The sequence below is a fragment of the Electrophorus electricus genome, chromosome 2 (assembly GCF_013358815.1).
Source record: "Electrophorus electricus isolate fEleEle1 chromosome 2, fEleEle1.pri, whole genome shotgun sequence".
NCBI classification, from domain to species: Eukaryota; Metazoa; Chordata; class Actinopteri; order Gymnotiformes; family Gymnotidae; genus Electrophorus; species Electrophorus electricus.
The window spans coordinates 7,241,984-7,260,734 of NC_049536.1; the positions used below are offsets into that span (position 1 = coordinate 7,241,984).

Genomic DNA, 18,751 nt, shown 5'->3' on the forward strand with positions numbered 1-18,751 from the left:
ACGGTTAAATGACGCTTTTTAAAATAGGACCAATATCTGCTCTCCCTCTATATACAGTAATTTACCTTTGGCAAGGTGTGTAAATATGTTGGCTGGTCGGATAAATCTTGCTGATGGGAGGATCAGCACTAGGCTAACGAGCCACTCTTTGCAGCAACAGTACAGGCAGGTGTTGGAGAATATTTACTTGGCAAACAAGAAGCCATGACACCCACTGTCTGGCTGCTGCAGACAGTTTATTCACATTACGTGGAAACGTCCTGTTAATTTGTGATGACATACGTTGTGTGTGCTGCAAACCAATTTCCCCATGGAGACAAATAAAGTATTTATTTATCTAATAATGCACAAGTTCACAATGGATGCACCTTCGCTGCAAGGCTCGGGAATAGCAAGTTTTCAATGCTCCAGGAGACTTAATCGACCTCAACCCTACCGGCATATCAAGCATAGCAACACAATCACTGTACAATTTTATACAACGCATACTGGTGAATTCAAGCTTATCTAAACGTGACCATAAAGGCGATTTATGCTACTAAGCAGGAAAATTAGATTCAGGCCTCAAACCACGAACACTTAACACTACATCACACCATTAACTTCTTGTAAAACAATTATTTACTTACTTTCTCAATCTTCTACACAAAAGTGGTCTTATTCAGTACGTAATCATTATCTTAAAGCCTCCTTTAAATATAAACCAAAAGGCCATAAATGTTTCCTCCTAACATTAAACCAAGGTAGTTTGTTGGCTACTTTCAAACGTTTGCCAGTACATAGTTTAACAGAAATATTGGCTCTTTGTCTACAAATGTCTAGAAATTAACATCTGCAACAGGTGAAAAAATTTTATTCATTATTTACAACATAAAAAAATTCACTAACCCCCATCCACGTAGAAGAACACAGCTATACAGAACACTCCAGTTAGACATGGATAAGACACACTGCATTAAAAAAATGTTCAGAAGTGTTTGGGAGAACTGAAAGAGTTGGCACTTCTGAATAGGTGTTTTTTTCTTAATTCCAATTCACTGGAGATGATTAAATATTGTTAATCCACTTATTAAAAATTCAGAGTGCAATGACTCCATCTTGCATGGCTCATTTTAGCTACTGACTCACATCCAGGAGGCTACACTAAGAACTGTTATACAATTTTATCACCAGGAACCTAAATATCTGCTAAACACATAATGTGTTTTCAATTTCTATAAGTTTGCATCAAATTTGAGGTGAAAAGTGATGTGGGAAAACTCCATTCTCCAGTGGCTCATTATTCCTTCACTTGGGCGAAGATGGGTCTAGATTTTTGTGGATGCTTGTCCCAGGCATCAAAGTGTCTGATGTACATCCATCCATTTTGGGAAAATTCTTTAATTTCCACAGTACATTATCCTGCACTCAAATTTCAAGATGCTTACACAATGAATGCCAAAAGGAACATCAAAAATGGCATTAGGCTCAAAGTCAATCCATAATGAAATAAAAACTATTTTAGACATTTTTGATTCATGTAAAGGAAGTAAACAAAAATGCAATATATTTACACTTGGGCTAATTTACAAAAACCAATAACCAGAAGGATACCTTTTTAAATATCTTTGTACAGAAAATGTAAGTAAGTTTTACAAATGGGTTTGAGGAAAGTGTGTGGTTGGTATAATTTTACAGTATATAACACATTCATACACACGTGTGCACACACACACACACAAACACACTAAAAAAACATTCAGTTCAGTTTGATCTAATTTAGCCTATCGGACCATGATGAGAAAAGAGTCCACTCCGAATTTGAATGTGAGGTTAATCATGACAGGTACTATGAACTCTGCATCATCTTCCTCTTCTTCAGCAGCCTTTCTCTCCAGTCTTCAGGCAAAGCCTCAAAGTTAGCATTCTTCACCGCCTTCCCACTACAAACAGAAATTAATAGCTTTACCACTGCAAGTTGCAATATCTTAATATTTTGTCAACAGTAAACACACATATTTACACACATAATAAACAAGAAAAAACAGGATCAAAGCTCTCTGTTCTTCAATGGACTTACGACACAAGCTGCTGCTGTTTCCACTCTTCTATGCGCCTGTTGTTCAGTTGATCTCGATCTTCATCACTAGAACTTGATTTCTCCTCTTCATCTAGCTCTCTCTGGATACTCTGCCATTTCTTTACTAAAGATGGCATCTTTGTTTTGCTCTTTTTCATCTGAAAGCACATTTAATGAGCTATTCAATGACAACAGTATCTCTTCTAGTTATGAGCTCAACAAGTAAAAACAAAGTATAATAGCAAGAAACAAATCAATAAAGACAGGCATAAACCCAGTAACCACCTTATCCTTCTTTAGCTTCTTAGTTTTGTCCATAGGCATTTTCCCACATGCTGGATCATTTGGTGGTTGAGGTGCTGGTGGTGGAGGTTGCGAGGGTGGAGCTGGCACTGGTGGAGCCAAAGTCTCTGACTGCAGAGGTGGTGTAACAGCTGCAGGCATTCCCCAATATGCATTTCCAGCCAACAAAGGGGCTGTGGACACATGGAAAACATGCATTTATCATGACTCCTGATTAGTTCAGTCAGACAATGTCTGCAGCAACTAAATAATCAAGAAAAATGTAATTCTTATATTGGTGAGGCACATCAGTGCTGGCTCCATGTGTCACCTGCAGTGGCAGTTGGCTGGCTGTATAGTATGGGACTGCTCCCAATTGTGATGGCCTTGTTTAGCTGCACTGCACCTGAAGCTTTCCGCTTCTGAGCTTTGGCCGTGGCTCCCTGGGGTATGGCTGTTTCACTGGCCTGGGAAAGGCAAACATGTAAACTTACAGGCACAGTGCAATGTAAAAGAAATATAACTCACAAGAAAAATAAAATCACACCTTGAATTCTTCTGTTCCTGGAGCAGGTGGCTCAGCATCCTCATCCTCCATCTCTACTTCCTCGATCTCCCCATCATCGCTGAGGGGTGGGGGAGGGGGTGGAGGAGGTGATTCTGGAGGAGGTGGTGGTGGAGGGGGCTGCTCTGTGGGGGGAGGAGGGGGAGTTTCTGGAGGAAGCGGGGGTTGAGAAGGGACAGACCAGTAGGACTGGGTTTCTCCAAAGGATGTACCTGCTGAGACAAACTTTGTTTGAGATGTGTTTCACTATAATTTAATATTAAGTGCACCATATCCAGAATACTCTATAAAACACTCAGCAACTGCAACAGTTACCTACCTACAAGACCACTGGAAGTGTCAGAAGGCAGTTGACCTGCATTTTCCTGCCCAGCTGTAGAGGGTTGGGGACACTTTGCATCCTCTTCCTCTTCCCCCACTACTGGAAACTCCCACTGGGAGGCACTGGTCCGGTCATTCACGTAAAAGTACCGCCTGTGATCTCTAGAGGTGGAGAAACAAACACACAGCACCGTCTTACCACCTGGTTTCTAACCTAAGTCCAAGATCATGAGACCCATGGAGACTTAAGGGGAGCAGGGGGTCTCTAGTTCCCAATTGAGGAAATGTTGAGCTGGACTTTGCTTGAAGCCCAGGAGAAGAGCCAGATTGGAAGGGGGCAACTGGCGGAGAACCCACCTTGTCTCAAAAACAAACAAACAAACAAAAAATAAATAAATAAAGCAAATCCTGAAAAGTTTATTAAACAACAGTTATGGCAATACTCACACAGAAAAAAACCCACCCGAGATGCCTTTAAGTAGACATCTTCAGCATAGGGTAAAAGAAAGAGCATTTATGCAATCACCAAATGGTGCATGGAAAGCAAAACAGTAAACAAAATAGATTGGTCTGACCTTCAGGCTCCAAGGGCAAGGCACCGTCTTCGCTTTAACTGATGCTTGTGTGACACGCTGCTTCCATGTAGTCACTCTGTGTCACTCATTCTCCCATCATTTTGGGCCAGTCCTGTAAAGTTCAAAGCTCTTGCACGCGCAAGCACCTTCCTAAGAGCTAGTGAACCCTTCTGTCTGATTTGGGGGTGACTGGGCTCATCCCTTGGGGGCTCTGTTGCTGTCAGGCTGGCTCTTTACAGATGCTCCCTTACACCACAACTTTGTGTCTTTCTCCTTGCTTGTTGTCATTTCCCAATACTACTTGAACCAGTCAGGTACTTGACATGTAGCAGAGGCAATGTGGTCAATCGTCACACGAGTGAGATGGGAGTAAGTTTCTAGGGAGGGAGTGGAGTGATAAAGATGTGAAAGGTAAGGAGCGCGTACCTGTCCCAGTGGCAGGACCAGCCCTTGGGAGTGGCGTTAAGTTCATAATGTTTTATGTGCTCAGCAGCTTCCTGCAACCTGCGGCGGAGATAATTTCCATTCAGAGCACCCTCACGCCAATCTGCTATCCGCGTCTGCAGATGAGAAAAGACATGGATAGTCAGCGTTTACATCACACATAGCCTCACAAGTCCAAGAATCATGAGCTAGGAATCATATCCATAGGGCCCAACACATTCCATACCCCACCCCCTTTCTTCAGAGAGTGGGCTGGGCTGTCAGGCGGTGCATTTGTTAGGCTTGGGACAATAAATTATGATAACTATGATCATTTAAATTTGTGACAAAATTAATTCTATTGCTTTCTGTCACATGCCACTGCAATTTGCCTGTTTTTATATGGCTGTGACTTTATTTAACCATTCCCTTAATACAAACATTCTAATCTATGATTAGTTCAAATATATTTTCAGTAGGGTGCAAACAATTGGGTACACGCAAATGAAAAATAAATTCTGTTACCTACTCTCATGTTAAAAAACTGTCCAGAAGTGTGTCAACGCACCAGTTGCCAACCACACGAGCATAGAAAATTTGTTTAAAAGGTAACCTACAGTGTTTTTTAAAAAGAAAATCGACAGACGTACTCTGGCCAATACTAAATATAAATTATATACATTTTAGACAGACAGGCAGACAGACAGAGCCAGCACATCCTATCATCAGACAGAAAACAATGGCCCTCACGGAGGAAAACAGAAGTTTAAAAGGGAGTGAATGGAAAATTGTGGGACACCATGTCTTGAAACAGCAGGCTATTTCAATACCCTTCCACCCGAAGAAAGGACCAGATGTATAGAAAAACTAAATCTGATTTGACCCACGCCCCTTTTCTATCCCAAACTCAGTGTGAAAAATAATCCCACAGAGTGGCCAGTTATCACTCATTTTGATTTCTATCATTATTTAACAGTCACCATGTAGGCTAAACTGGTGCTTATATTTTATGTAAAATATGTTTCAAAACACGCACTCAATTCTTTTCTCTTTCGCTTCACCTCACCCTCCTGAACTCTGTATGCGCTTCACATTTACATAATACAATTGGCTACTTGCGAAAGAAATGGTGCAAACACAGCAAGTTTTTAAAAAAAATGGAACATACTCTCTCCTCTAACCACTGGCAAATATGCAGGCAGGTCAACTTGTTGCCGTAGCTATGGAGCTGACTCCATTAGATGATATCTAGCATACTGTTCTGCTACCTACTGAGCTACAACTAAGGGGGCACAATGTAAAATACTGAGGATAAGTTATAGAAGAGATGAATTGTCTTCAGCAGGTCAGAATAATTTTGTTACTTAGCATTTAGTTTTGAAAGACTGCACTTTAGTCAAGCCAAGACTATTTTACTATTTACTACTACTATTATTATTATACTTGTATAAGGTCTTTCTAATACCCAAGGATGCTCCACACTCAACACATATCATCAGACAACACAAGCCTTTGAAAAACATCAGCTAATCATACACATTGATGTCTCAACCAAACACACAACCACAGCATCCATGGGGGACTGCATCAAGACCAGAGAAGGGGAAGGAGGACAACACCCAAGAAAGAGCCCCATCCATCACTAGGCATACACACACACACACTCTCACACACACACGCACGCACATATATACATACACACACACACACACTCACACACACACAATTTAGAAATAAGCCAAATTTACCCAACCTTCTTTTTTGTACTGCAGGAAGAAACCCACAGGCACAGGGAGAACATGGAAACTCCACCCAGATAGGGACACGAACCTAAACCCTAACTCTGAGTCGCAAACCAAGCCACCATGGGGCCCCAGTGTTTAGCAATTAACATGACAATATACATTTTCACTTAATAACATTACTTTTATTTATATTTAACTACATAACTTGTTTGCACAGTTGTGACAAATGTTCAACCAGATATGACACTGCCCGAAGTCTACTGTTCAGTAAACTCCTTCTCTCATGCACAACGGAAGTTTTGAGGGTCTGCTGGTGCCAACTTTGGAGAATGACCCTTTGGAGAATGTCCTTCAACATGACAGTAGGCATTCTCCCAAGGTCTAGTAGGGAGAGGAATTGTGGGAGCAGCTTTCATTTCCAATACTGGAACTAGGGGACGGTGTCTCGCCATTTCCCATGAATTCCTTTTAAATATTGCAGAATGCTTTCTCACTATGAGTGGCATGGTTTTCCTCCGATAGTGCGTTCACGTCACCTTTTTAATAGGGAGGTGAGCCTCATCTCATGTTTAAAAAAGTAAAGCTTGCATCTATGAGGATGGCCAGTGTCAAGTAAGCAAAATAACACTGAAACAAGATGGTCAAAAAAATTGCAGAAACAAAAATGACTTGGGTTATCCTTCACATTCAGATGTGGTAATATTTGATTCAAGAGTTGTGCAGCTCAAGGTGATCAAAAACATCTAAAACTAGCTTTTCCCTTTGTTCTGGATAAAAATAAAATGTTGTTCAGGCTTCTAAGCACATCTCCTCAACAAGCGGGACAAAGATTTTATGACAGAGATGGGGACAAAGATTCGACAATGAGGAACAACAAGGAACAACAAGGAACAACAAGGACAACAAGGAACTTGATAAGAATATGACAGGCCTAGCTTTCACAGCTACTCCTTTACTGACAATGCAAATTTTTTGTTTTGTTTTTTGTTTTACTGAACGGATGATTAGCAGTACCAGAATGTTCATGTTTGATAGTCTGTCTTCTTAAAAACTTTAAAATCAGTAAGTACTGGGGAACTATACATGAATGAAAACATGCTACTTAATCATAGGGTTTTTCCCCCCAGAATTAAGATTCTCTCATTTGATCTCCCATTGAGATGCAGATTATTTGAGTAGAAAAAAAGAGTCATGTGATGAAACAGATGAAAGGCGCTGATAATGCTCATATAGGATACATCGTAACTGAATTTGCAGCGTATCATTTGTAGCAATAATTTAAACAAATTGTCTCTGGAATTAAGTTTATAGCCCAAACCTAGCCAGTGTACAAATGGAAGACACTTCCTTGCAGATGCACATTTGTGTGTACCACTTCATTTAAACTGAATTTATTTGGCGCTGTATCTGAGTATAATTGGGAATCTGTGTTTAATGCCACACTTTCACAATTATTCCATTTCAGGGGCATTACTTGTTTTGGTAATACAAACAAAAAGCTAAATTTGAATTTTAAACAAAACCTAAGATATAGCCAATTAAGCTAATTAAAACCTGCTGAACTGAGGTTAATGCTAAAGCCTAATTACCTCCGTTTGTAGCAAAAGCAGCTGAAAGTTAGAGATGGCCTTTTTGTTGATTCCCAAGAACTCCATTTTGCTGGTCAAAGTATTTGCAAGCTCTCCAATCTGAAACTGAAAAACAAGTAGGCAAAGCAAAAATGAATGAAGCACGTTTAACTTGTACAGTTTATAAATATTACCCTCTGCATTCCTTCCTTCCTTTAACTACAGAGGTTTATTGTAATTATCTGGTTGTTACCTTTATTCAACCCTATATTACAACATTTAGTCATTACCTTGAGGTCTGCTGTATCCTCCTCTTGCGTTTTGGATACAGTCCTGTCCTTGTCCTCTTTGTCCCCTTCTTTCTCAGCTGTTTTGGAATGTGCTAGAAAACAAAAAAACAATTTTTTAAAAAAACCTTTAAAAACTTGTATTCAAACATATAACAATGCAGGCTGCTGCTGCTGTTAAATTAAATGCCAATGGATTAAAATCATGTACAAGTTACAGAATAGTTACATTTTGGATTACAAATAGTTTCTTGGGTTGGAGTTTGTACCTAGGTCTGTAAGTTCTGGTGTGTCCCATCCTGCCTTGTCAGAGCCTCTGCTGTTTGAGTCGGGGCTTTGAGCACGAAGGAAAGCAGTTTTCCACTTAGCCTTTTTCACAAGAAGACCACGAGAGCATTCCTGACTTGCCTCAGAACAGGGGCTGGAACCACCTGCACTGCCATCACCTTCCTCCAAGGCGCGAAGCTCAGCCTAGGATGGTAAAGGAAACGGAGTATTGTCTGACAACTTATATAGCTTTTCCTTACAATAACAATCTTCCCCTCCAGATCAATTTATTAAGGAACTTTCTACTAAACACCTAAACAACTAAACACCCAATGTTAATCAAATTCATGATATCAACAAGACACAGTTCACAACTAAAGATTTTTCAGTTACTTCCTTCAAACTGCCTGAAAGCAAACAACATACTTAAATTTGCAGCATCTGGCACATACTCTTATCCCAAATGACTTGCAGATTAATTAGAATGACAATTTGTGTGCTCTCTTGGAACCAAACCTATGACTTTGTCCTACATGCCCTGTTTAGCCTTACCAAGTGAGCTACACTTTCAGAACAATAAATAAGTAAGCATACAAACATCTATAATTCTGAAATACTTAGAATAGGGCTGGGCAATATGGCAAAAATATGATCACAACCCCCCCCCCAATCAACATGGACACTTATCATAATATATATTTTGATAATACTGCCAGGTTGAAGAGTATCTTGCTAATGACTGAAGCCTAAGAAAACTAAAATGCTCATTAGTTAAACTTTAGAATATAGTTTATTTTAAAAAATAGATTGCAATGTAAATGTTTAACGCTGCAAACATGCTTCATCTGCCTTAACTTTTATATATAAAATAAAAACACACATGGAAGATTCTAGGTGGGTAACTGTACAACTGTGCTTACACAGCCAATAAAGGACCTGTCTTACACACACACACACACACGCACACGCACGCACGCACACACACACACACACACACACACACAGAACTGTGAATATATATTATGTACTAGTTTATATCTGAAACGTTTTATAGATAGAAATCTGTGTAAAAAGTGCAAAATGTAAACACTGCAAACCAGTCATTATGCTACTGCGCTTGTTACATCCTTGTTCACTTCTACTCACTTTTCACATGGAGTAATGGCCACAAAAGAGGGCACAATTTATTGTTTTGGTACAGCCCCTCTAGCACTGCTAACACAGGCTGAATTTTCTCACACTGTTCTCTTTGGAAAATATTTGTGGGTTTTCTGTCTTGGTTTGCACCAACCAACAACATATTTTGCAGACCGTCTGTGCTAATCTGCACTTCATCGCTTTTCAGATATCCAAAACACTTCCATATAACTGTTGATGTGCGTCAACAATTTCCTCAGATTTGGAAGATACCGCGAGTTCACCTTCGTGTCACTCGCTGGTTCCACCTAATTTTCAGAGCTAATAGCTCAAACAATGCTTGCTGGTAGGAAATAGACATTTACTTTGATGTATAAGCCAAAACTGACTGACTGTTGTCATGTTTATTTCTGAAGTGTGATAGAATGTAACAGCCCATCACACAGCAGAAATGTTACATCTTATCAAGTGAAAATTGATAATAATCGTTAGACATAAAATGAAACATGACTGTGATCAAATTTAATCACCCAGCACTATATTCAAACACATCCAGATCCATTTCACTAAAATACAGGTAAAATTTTTTAGCAAACTGTTCTGGCAAATAATTATGGAAAAATATAAAGTAGTGGAACCTACTTTTGAGACACTACTTTGTGAACTGTGAAACCAAAACCCAGAAACAAGATTATGGTTTGGATGCCTTTGTGAAAGCCAAGACGACATGAATCAAGATTAAGTGCTGAAAATTGCTTATAGTAGTATCAAACAGCAGCAATATTAATTCCAGCATATTGTATAATATCTGATGACATTGTAAAATGAAAAATTCCTAAGTTTAACAGCGACCATCTAAAGCACAATAATTATAATTATAGGGCATGTAGACAAATGTCCACTAATTATGGAAAAAGCTAGGAGACATATGACTTGGAAGATACTTGAAATTCAGTATTCGAATCAGCATCTGCAATGGAAAATGATGCATCACTCTTTATAATGTACATTTCATAAATATATGTCCATGTTTCATAAATATTTCAAATGTGCAAATCTGTACAGAAAAAAAAAATTATTCTGATAGCATAAACCCATCAAAGAAAATGTAAAAATGTTTGCATCATACCTTTTTTCTCTCTAATGCAAGTTCCAATTCCATGGTGTCCTCCTCTGTCTCCTCCTCTCCATCAGAATTTTCTGCAGAATCATTCTTACTGAGCTGGTTACTTTGAGATGGGCTCTCTTCTTCACAAAGAACAGGAGAGCCTACAGAGTAAGGGGCTCCTTCCTCAATCTCCTGAGCATTCTCTGTTTTTTCCTCTATCGCCAAAACCTTTTTCCTCCATTTCTCTTCTGCCTCTTTCACTTCAGCAGGTATGAGGGGTGCGAGCAGAGAGGCAGCCACACCTCTCCTCTCCTCCTCATCACTGGTTAATGCAACCACACTTTCTATCACTTCCTGAGGAAAATGCACAAACATGGGAATTATTAAACTAATTAAAACAGACTTACGCATCGCCCAGGTACCACAAATGTGTATATGCGTACAAAATATTTTGACCAAAAATACAGAGAAGTCATGGTGAAGTAAGCATTAAAAACATGCCTTCTTTTTGGGTTCCTTCTTAGATGCAGTGGCAGCCATAGCAGACTGCTGTTCCTGATAACCTCCTGTTTGTTGTGACACACCATTACCATTTACAGAGGAGCTGTAGGATATAAAAATTCAGCTGTAACAAGTCAAATATTCCCAGTAGGCCTTTATGCAGAGAAAACCATTTAAAATGAAACTGGCATTATCTGTGCTTATCACCCTAATGCCATTTAGAAAAACACCATGGGAATATTAATGAACATCACAAGTACATTTAAGTATATTTGGAAACTTCTAACATCTTTAAAACATGTGGAATTAAACTCTTTGTGAAAGCTCACTTGTCTGTGTACTGCTGAAGGCCCTGCATCTGGTCTGCCAAGTAGTGGGGGAGCTCCCAGGCAACCTCATTAGTTTGGGTGTTCCAATAGTAGTAGCAGCCGGTGTTCTCATCCCATACCTCCTGCCAATCACCCATCTCTAACCCAGCTAAAATCAAACAAAAAGGAACTCATCAGTTTACTTGAAGAGCTGGACTACTATTGACACTTTCCTACGCAACTAAAAACGCTCAACATTGTGTCAACACAAGATGTTTAACACTTCTTTTAAATTAAATACACCACTGCATCTAATAAACTGCATGATCACCATCAAGGCAAATTGTACTACAAACCTGCTGTGCCTTCACAGCACAGTAAACTTGACAGAGAAATTCTGAGATCACACAGTAAAACCCACCTCCTGCCAGGGAGTACTGCGTATTATACTGAAACTCTTGTGCAGAGCCATTTTGATTATGAGTGTGTTGTTCTGTCTTGGGCTCGGGACGTGGTGGGGTAGGTACAGGAGCACTGGAGACTCTTGTAGCATCATCAGCCTGGGCTGGCTGAGTGGTAATAGCATCAATTTCCTGCAACAGGTTAAAATTAAAGAAAGGGGGAAAAACATAGCAAAGTCATTATACTAATGGTAAAACAATGACAAAGACTTCAAGATATTTTTTTTACAATTAACAATTGAGATTCTCTGAGATTCCACTTAAAATACGTGGAAAACCACCACCACAAACAAAAAAATAAATAAATAAATATATATATATATATATACACTCACAGCCATGAAACTGGCAAGGGTACTGTCAATATCCGCAGACCGGTTGTGCTTTCCCTTTATGATGGAACTGGATGCTTCAGTTGCATCTTCTTCCTCACTGTCCTCATAAGCACCAAGCAACGATAATCCCTCTGCAAAACCAGCACCATGCATTTGCATGCTTACCAATAGAATCTCATCTAAAAAAGAATCTTTGAAGCACAAACTAAGTAGGCACTAAGGCACTTCACTCACGTGTTGCTTTCACAGCTGGAGTCTTCATTTCGATATTTACTTCTCTATGGATGCCTTGTCCGTCAGCATTACCTTCGGGCTCCTCTGTTAGGAATTAATATTCTGTTAGAAAGCTAAACAGAGCAGCGAGGTTTTTGTAATGTCCAAAAGCAATTTGTTCAGTGTACAAATGTAGATCGTCTCATTGTCTCGTGCGCTGCGATGCCATGCGTACCTCAAGTAAGATCAGTTAACTAGCTAGGTTAGCTAGATAAATTGGGCTTTTGTTAACAAGCTAGAGAGCGATTTCTATGCAAGCCAATATTTTTCCCGATAATGTTTAGCCTAACAATAATTTCTAGCTACTAGCTAGCTATTAGTTACCCAATTTGGGTTCAGATATCTTTGGTGGAGTTAGCCAGCTTGCTAACGCTACCAAAGACATCTGCCCGCAGCTAGCTACCATGTAGCTACACACTAAGATGTAGGTTACTGAATATAGGCCGAAACAAATGGTCAGTTAGTTAACCAAAACGAAGTTTAAGAACACAAATTCTCAGTAATACCAACAATTAGCAAGCAGGCTAAGTAAATACGTTTTAAAAAGTTAGCCTCATTTATATTTTAACTAGCTAGTTAGATAGATTAGCAGTTTGATTTATTAGCTAGCTAGCTAGCTAGCTAACTTGGCTAACGCCGTTTACTTGCGAATTACCAGCGGAAAAGGTGTCGGGCAGCTTTTGAATCTTTTCGGCCTAGACAAGGAAGAGACGCACCCATGTCTTGGTCTAACGTTAACTAGTCAGCTAGCTCACCTACGAAAGATTACTTGGCCTGTCAAAACCGACGGAGTAATAAAATAGAAATATATTTCCTTACCCTCGGACCCAGAACCTAAAGCCTCCTCTCCTCTTACTACTCCTGTCCCACTACGAGGTCCTGGCGGAGAGAGCTGTAAAATTGTTCGTCGTCCCGTCCCTGTGCGGGTTTTCTTTCCCATACCTAGCTAGCTAGCTAGCTAACTCCTAATGGATGAAACGGCGTTGTGTATTGTGATAATGGTGCCCCGCAAGCAACAAAATGAGACTCGGTTAGACTACGTGAAGCCATCATCAATGCCGTCGTGCTCTCCCTTCAGAACAAAAGACGCACCAAGTCATTGAGGTATACCGTTTTGGTTAATTCTACTGCAAGTATGTATAATGTATAAATGTATAAATGCCATGAAGAGCTAAGAAAACATAAATGTTTGTCACACGTTATAATTTTCTTTTAAAATTACATTCAAGAAAGACGATCAGTAGACTACATCTTATGTACTTTTAAACATACTCCACAAGGTAGGCTATATCCGCGTGTATGTAAAAATCATAAAGTTTATTGTAATTATTAATTCAAATGATTGTAATATGCAGTTTAATGTAGTCAGATGAATACGAATTCGTCTATTTAAGAATCATCAAGAACTCAAAAGTTTGAGACATACTGAAGCTTGTGATCTTTTATTGCACAAAAATCTTTGAAAGTGTGAAATATCAGAATAATTATTACTGACATTATTAATTATATAGAAACATATGATATCACTTCTTGAATATTACCACCATTGTAACTTAATTTGTATCTTTAGCATGTGTTTAGTGGAAACACAGCATTCAAATATGAGAGTAATTAACAATTTGTGTGGAGAATATTCTACTGAACCCTCTGCTCCACCACCGACAAGGGAAAAACTAGTATAATGATTAGAACCTATTAAAGGTCTTACATCAAAATGGAGACCCAAATCTGCCACATGAAATATGCATTAGTGAGGAGATGAGGTATATTGTTGGAAATTAACAAGAAATCATTAAATTAAAATACATTAATTCACTTCACTACTCCACCATTTCACTGCGTGTTATACTGTGTATGACTATGTATGTGATGAATAAACCGAACTTGAACTTGAACTTAAAGAGAATATCAGATAGAGCCTGAGTTAATATCTGAAACCAATGCATAAATCATAGCTATAGAAAGTCTATTTTCAGATTTGATAAATCTTAATGCAGTATTATGAAAACAGTTGTCTTAAAATGCATTAGTTTTCCATTATTTCATTATAAACATTTCCATGAAAAGTAATATTCTTGCATCTAGAAATCCTCTTCAATATCACATGGACATATTTGTAAACCCTTTCATACCTGTCTTTTTACAAGCATATCATATTATAACATGCTGTATTGCTTGTCATAGTATATACAATAAGTCATAGCATATACTATATTGCTTGTATTGTTCATGTTATTCATTGTCTGGGAGTTGCTCTCTCACTTCTATTGATACTTCAGCTGCCTTACCTTCAGCTTCATTATCTTCATCATCAGAGCAGTCTGCCCAGCGCCCCACACGTCTCACACCCTCTCCTACCATAGGTGCATTAATACAAGGGTTATGATCATAGATAACCAGCTTAAGTCCCTTCAAGTGGCTCAGTGCTGGAAAATACCGTATGTGGTTCCTATCTACATCAATAACTTCTAAACAATGCATTTCTAGAAGCACTAGTGGAAATTCATTCAGCAAGTTTCCAGCTAGCCAGACACTTCGCAAATCATTTAATCTTGCCAGATCAGCAGGCAAACTGCGAAACTGATTGTAGCCCAGGTGAAGGGTCTTGAGGTTAGGAAGCCTACATACTACACATGGGAACTTTGTAAAGCAATTGGTCTCCAGCCACAATGACTTTAGTTCAGTGAGCTCAGCCAACTCCTTTGGCAGTTTGTAAATTCGATTATTCCCAAGGTATAGGATGTTAAGCTGCCGCAGGCTGCAAACAACTGAAGGCAGTTCTTCAAAGCAGTTGAAGTCTAGTGCCAGAAGTTGGAGCTTTTGCAGCCTGTGAAGCTCAGGTGGCAGAGTGCTCAAGCGATTATCACTCAGGTAGAGTTTAACAAGTTCACTGAAGGTGCAAGCTGCAAGCGGAAAATGACGCAGCTGACGACTACTTAGGTCCAAGGTACGATCAAGGGGCATCTCTTTCAAGTCCCCCACCAAGAATCGCTGACAGCGGTCTGAAGGAATGAAGGCCACAGCTCCCCGAACAACATTTCCCATTATTCCAACCCAAAGTCATGATCTCTTCATGAAGACACAGAAAATAGAAGTAGATTATTAATAGAAATTTGAAATAGATCATCCTTTTTCATCTATAGTTAATAACTTAATTTGATTAGGGAAGCATTATTAACTCAAAAGCCTGAATGTCTGTTTCACATGCACATTTTTTTCGTAGCCGGAAGTTTAAATATAGATTGTAATACATTTTAAATGCTAATAAAGCAATGTCACAGGAAAAACTAATAAACATTACTTACTAAAGAGCTGCAATACATAATCCTTTATCAACACCTATTCAAGTCCATCTGTCAAGTAATTTATTTATCCAGAAGAGAGTGATGTTTTTGTGCTCCTGCACTCTTCTGAAACCTCTGCCCTGCTCTGAGCATTGCTCTGCTGACTCCCAAGAGTGTCAGTGATGATATCCAGCTTGCCCCTCCTCATTCATATTGTATGACTTCCCAGGCTATGGAAGGCGGAGCTGGGTAGTGGCAGTGATAAGTAAAGAAGTGTCCAGTGATTAAGGAATGTTGGGGTTATCTTAGTCCCTCCTATTTGTGCCTTTATCTAGCCTCTAACCCACTATATTACCAGGAATACTTAAGTGGAACAATTCTATTATCTCACTTATGAAAGCTATCAGACCCAATGAACATCTTCTGGCATGCAACTATATCCTACATGGCTTGTAGTAGTTGCTTAAAACCTCACAAGAACAACAGAATATTATTGGTCAGACCAGGAAACTAATAAACCATAGAAAAAAAGTCATTTTGTCATAGCAAATTTTCCCATTTAAACTTAATATGCTCCCAGTAATCCTCTTCATACAGTAATTGCCTATGAACAGAAAGAAATTTATATATATTTTACATACATGTTCAACTCAATATCACTCATATTCATATTGATTTTGCATTTCAGCAACAATTTACTTGTAATCTTTGATAGAATAATATGTTTCATGTGCCAGAATGACGCAAATTAAAATTGCAATGGCCACAAGATCAAAATTTGAATTTGTAGTAAAAGCACAGGAATGCCCTGTTGCTGGGAAAGTATCAGTATCCAACTTACTCTAATTACTCTTTGCTATGTAGGTGTTGGCCAGTTCAGTGTCTATAACATCATGTGACAAATTCGACAAGTTCTGACTGTCACATGTCCTGTTGGTTGAAAATAATCCATATAGGGGGTGCCATTCCTCCTCCTCATCATCATCATTAACATCCTTCCATTTTTCCTGTGTTGCAGTGGTAGTAGGCTGAAAAGATCAGCTTAGACTTCTCAATTTTCTGTGACATATTCTAGCTCTTCCTGTGGGACACCCAGATGCTATATATAAGATATTATCCCCCCAGCGAATCTTGGGTCAACTACTGGGCCTCCTGGGCCTGTAATAGCTATGATGTCCTAACCTAATAATTATGGGATGCCCAAACAACTTCAACTGGTTCCTTTTGAGCAGCAGCTCTACTCCAAGGTCAACTGCAGCCCATTATATTTACAGCATTTAACTGACACTTTTAACCAAAGCAACTTATAACTATAACTGAACACAACTTGAGGGTTAAGGGCCTTATTCAGGGGCAACTTGGGAGTGGTGGGGCTTGAACCAACAACCTTCCAATTACAAGTCAAGTACCTTAACCACTGAGCTACCACTGCCCTGCAGAGGGAAAAACCCACCAACTCTCCAGAGAAGCCTAATTTCTGTTATTTGTATTGGTATTGTTATCCTTTCAGTCACTACCCATAACTCGTGACTATAGGTGAAGACGTGTACCCAGTCTGACGATTATACAGAAAGTTTTGTCCTAAGATCCTGCTTCCACACCACCATCCAATTAAAAGACTGCAATACTGCTGCCGCCAACTCAATCTATTTGCCAATCTCATGCTCCTTCTTTCATTAACAAAATTTTGAGATACTATACAAAGGGCAAGTTTTCTCCAGTCTCCTGATAGGAGCATTTCACTTTTTTCAGAGAGTGACGTGACCATGTCCTAGACTTGGATGTGTTGATTTTCATACCAGCTGCTTCACATTTTACTGCAAAGTGCTCAAGTGCATGTCAGTGGTCCACCTCTGAGATTGCTAGTAATACCACATCATCTGTAAATAGCAGAGATGTCAAATTTGGCCCTTCCTACTGGATATCACTCCAACCTCAGCTGCATCATGATGTCGACTGCATGAAAACCACAAACAGGAGTGGAGACAAGATGCCAAAGAGACTGACAGCCAATGATTTAACACCAAAAATGTAGACACAGCTCTTAATGAATTCATATAGAGACTGAAACACCTAAAGCATTGTCCTATATACTCCGTGCTCCTCCTTCACTTCCTATGATTTATTCCAGGGAATATGATTATATATCTTTTTCAGGTCCACAAAGCACATGTAGACAGGGATGATACTCCCATGAACCCTCACTTAACTGGTCCACTGTTTCATGATCTAGGAATAAACCACATTATTCCTTCTGTATTCTAGAATCAACAATCATGTGAATGATCTTCTCTAATACTCTCACAGACCTTTCCTGGTAGGCTGAGGAGAATGATTCCCCTGTAATTGGAGCACACTCTCTGTTTCCTTTTTTAAATTTAGTGACCACCACTTCAGTTTGCCAGTCCAAGGGCACCATACCCTGGGCTATATAATTGGGGAAGTACAATACTTCCAGTAGCATCACCCTTGGTGAACAGGTCTGAGTAAACAGGTCCCCATATTGCCTCTCTAGATAAGAGTAACCTGCCCAGATTAGGGACTCTAGGACACACCCCTGAATCCAGGCCTGGGGCTTTTTATGCAGGCAAGTAGCTGGTGGCCAGACTACCCACATACTTTGGCTGTACTCAGCCTGATAAGGCAATGTGGATCCTTTTTCTGGGTTCACCATCTCTAAGGTGAAGGGTGGGGGTCAGCTGCAATGTCAGTTGGTTGGCAGCCAGGGGTTAGACCGTTTCAGAAACAATCTAACATATCCGATCCAGTTAATTAAGGCCTTCAGTAGTATATGAATATTAGAATTAGGCATGTTGAAATTAAACTGAACATCTCTGAAAATTGTGGACATAAATAAACAACAATAAATTGTTAAAATGCAAATTATTCAATGCAGCCATAATAACTACACACCTGTGTTCACCAACAGACTGCTGTTTTTAATATTGCCTACTACACCTGAGATTACTTTTAGCAATTTGCTTACTCCACCTGAAGTAAAAAAAAAAGTTTAGAGAAAACTGTGCTCACACTCTGGTACTGGGTATGTAAAGAAAATATATAATAAAAAGCTATTTAGCATAAAATGGACAAATTAGTACTCCTTTTGAGCTAGCCAGAAAAGGCATACTGTTGGAAAGTAAACTTTATTTGCCAAAATATCATAATGTGTCATCAATATTAAAAATTCAGACCCATAATAATATTAAACAGTATGAATTTGGCCTGGAGGTCAGTGAGGGGTCAGAGGGT

General features: G+C 39.3%; 2 protein-coding genes across 3 annotated transcripts; both read right to left on the reverse strand.

Annotated features, from left to right (window-relative positions):
• Window positions 1-836: 836 nt before the first annotated feature.
• On the reverse strand, window positions 837-13,235 carry fnbp4 (formin binding protein 4). 2 transcript variants are annotated; one of them, XM_035522768.1, is made up of 17 exons: window positions 13,035-13,235; window positions 12,177-12,260; window positions 11,943-12,073; window positions 11,568-11,739; window positions 11,168-11,315; window positions 10,839-10,941; window positions 10,359-10,691; window positions 8,095-8,296; window positions 7,829-7,920; window positions 7,560-7,664; window positions 4,229-4,362; window positions 3,226-3,389; window positions 2,889-3,118; window positions 2,673-2,808; window positions 2,345-2,535; window positions 2,060-2,217; window positions 837-1,922 (listed from the first exon to the last, which is right to left on the reverse strand). In XM_035522768.1, the coding sequence occupies exons 1-17, from the start codon at window positions 13,153-13,155 to the stop codon at window positions 1,829-1,831; spliced, it is 2,598 nt and encodes an 865-aa protein (XP_035378661.1). In that variant the 5' UTR covers window positions 13,156-13,235; the 3' UTR covers window positions 837-1,828. The 2 variants fall into 2 exon arrangements, with proteins under 2 accessions (XP_035378661.1, XP_026874173.1); XM_027018372.2 differs by having other exon boundaries at window positions 2,889-3,121.
• Window positions 13,236-13,641: 406 nt separating this feature from the next.
• lrrc10 (leucine rich repeat containing 10) lies at window positions 13,642-15,665 on the reverse strand. Its single transcript, XM_027018376.2, has 2 exons — window positions 15,521-15,665; window positions 13,642-15,284 (listed from the first exon to the last, which is right to left on the reverse strand). The coding sequence occupies exon 2, from the start codon at window positions 15,258-15,260 to the stop codon at window positions 14,448-14,450; it is 813 nt and encodes a 270-aa protein (XP_026874177.2). The 5' UTR covers window positions 15,261-15,284; window positions 15,521-15,665; the 3' UTR covers window positions 13,642-14,447.
• Between the last annotated feature and the right edge of the window lie 3,086 nt (window positions 15,666-18,751).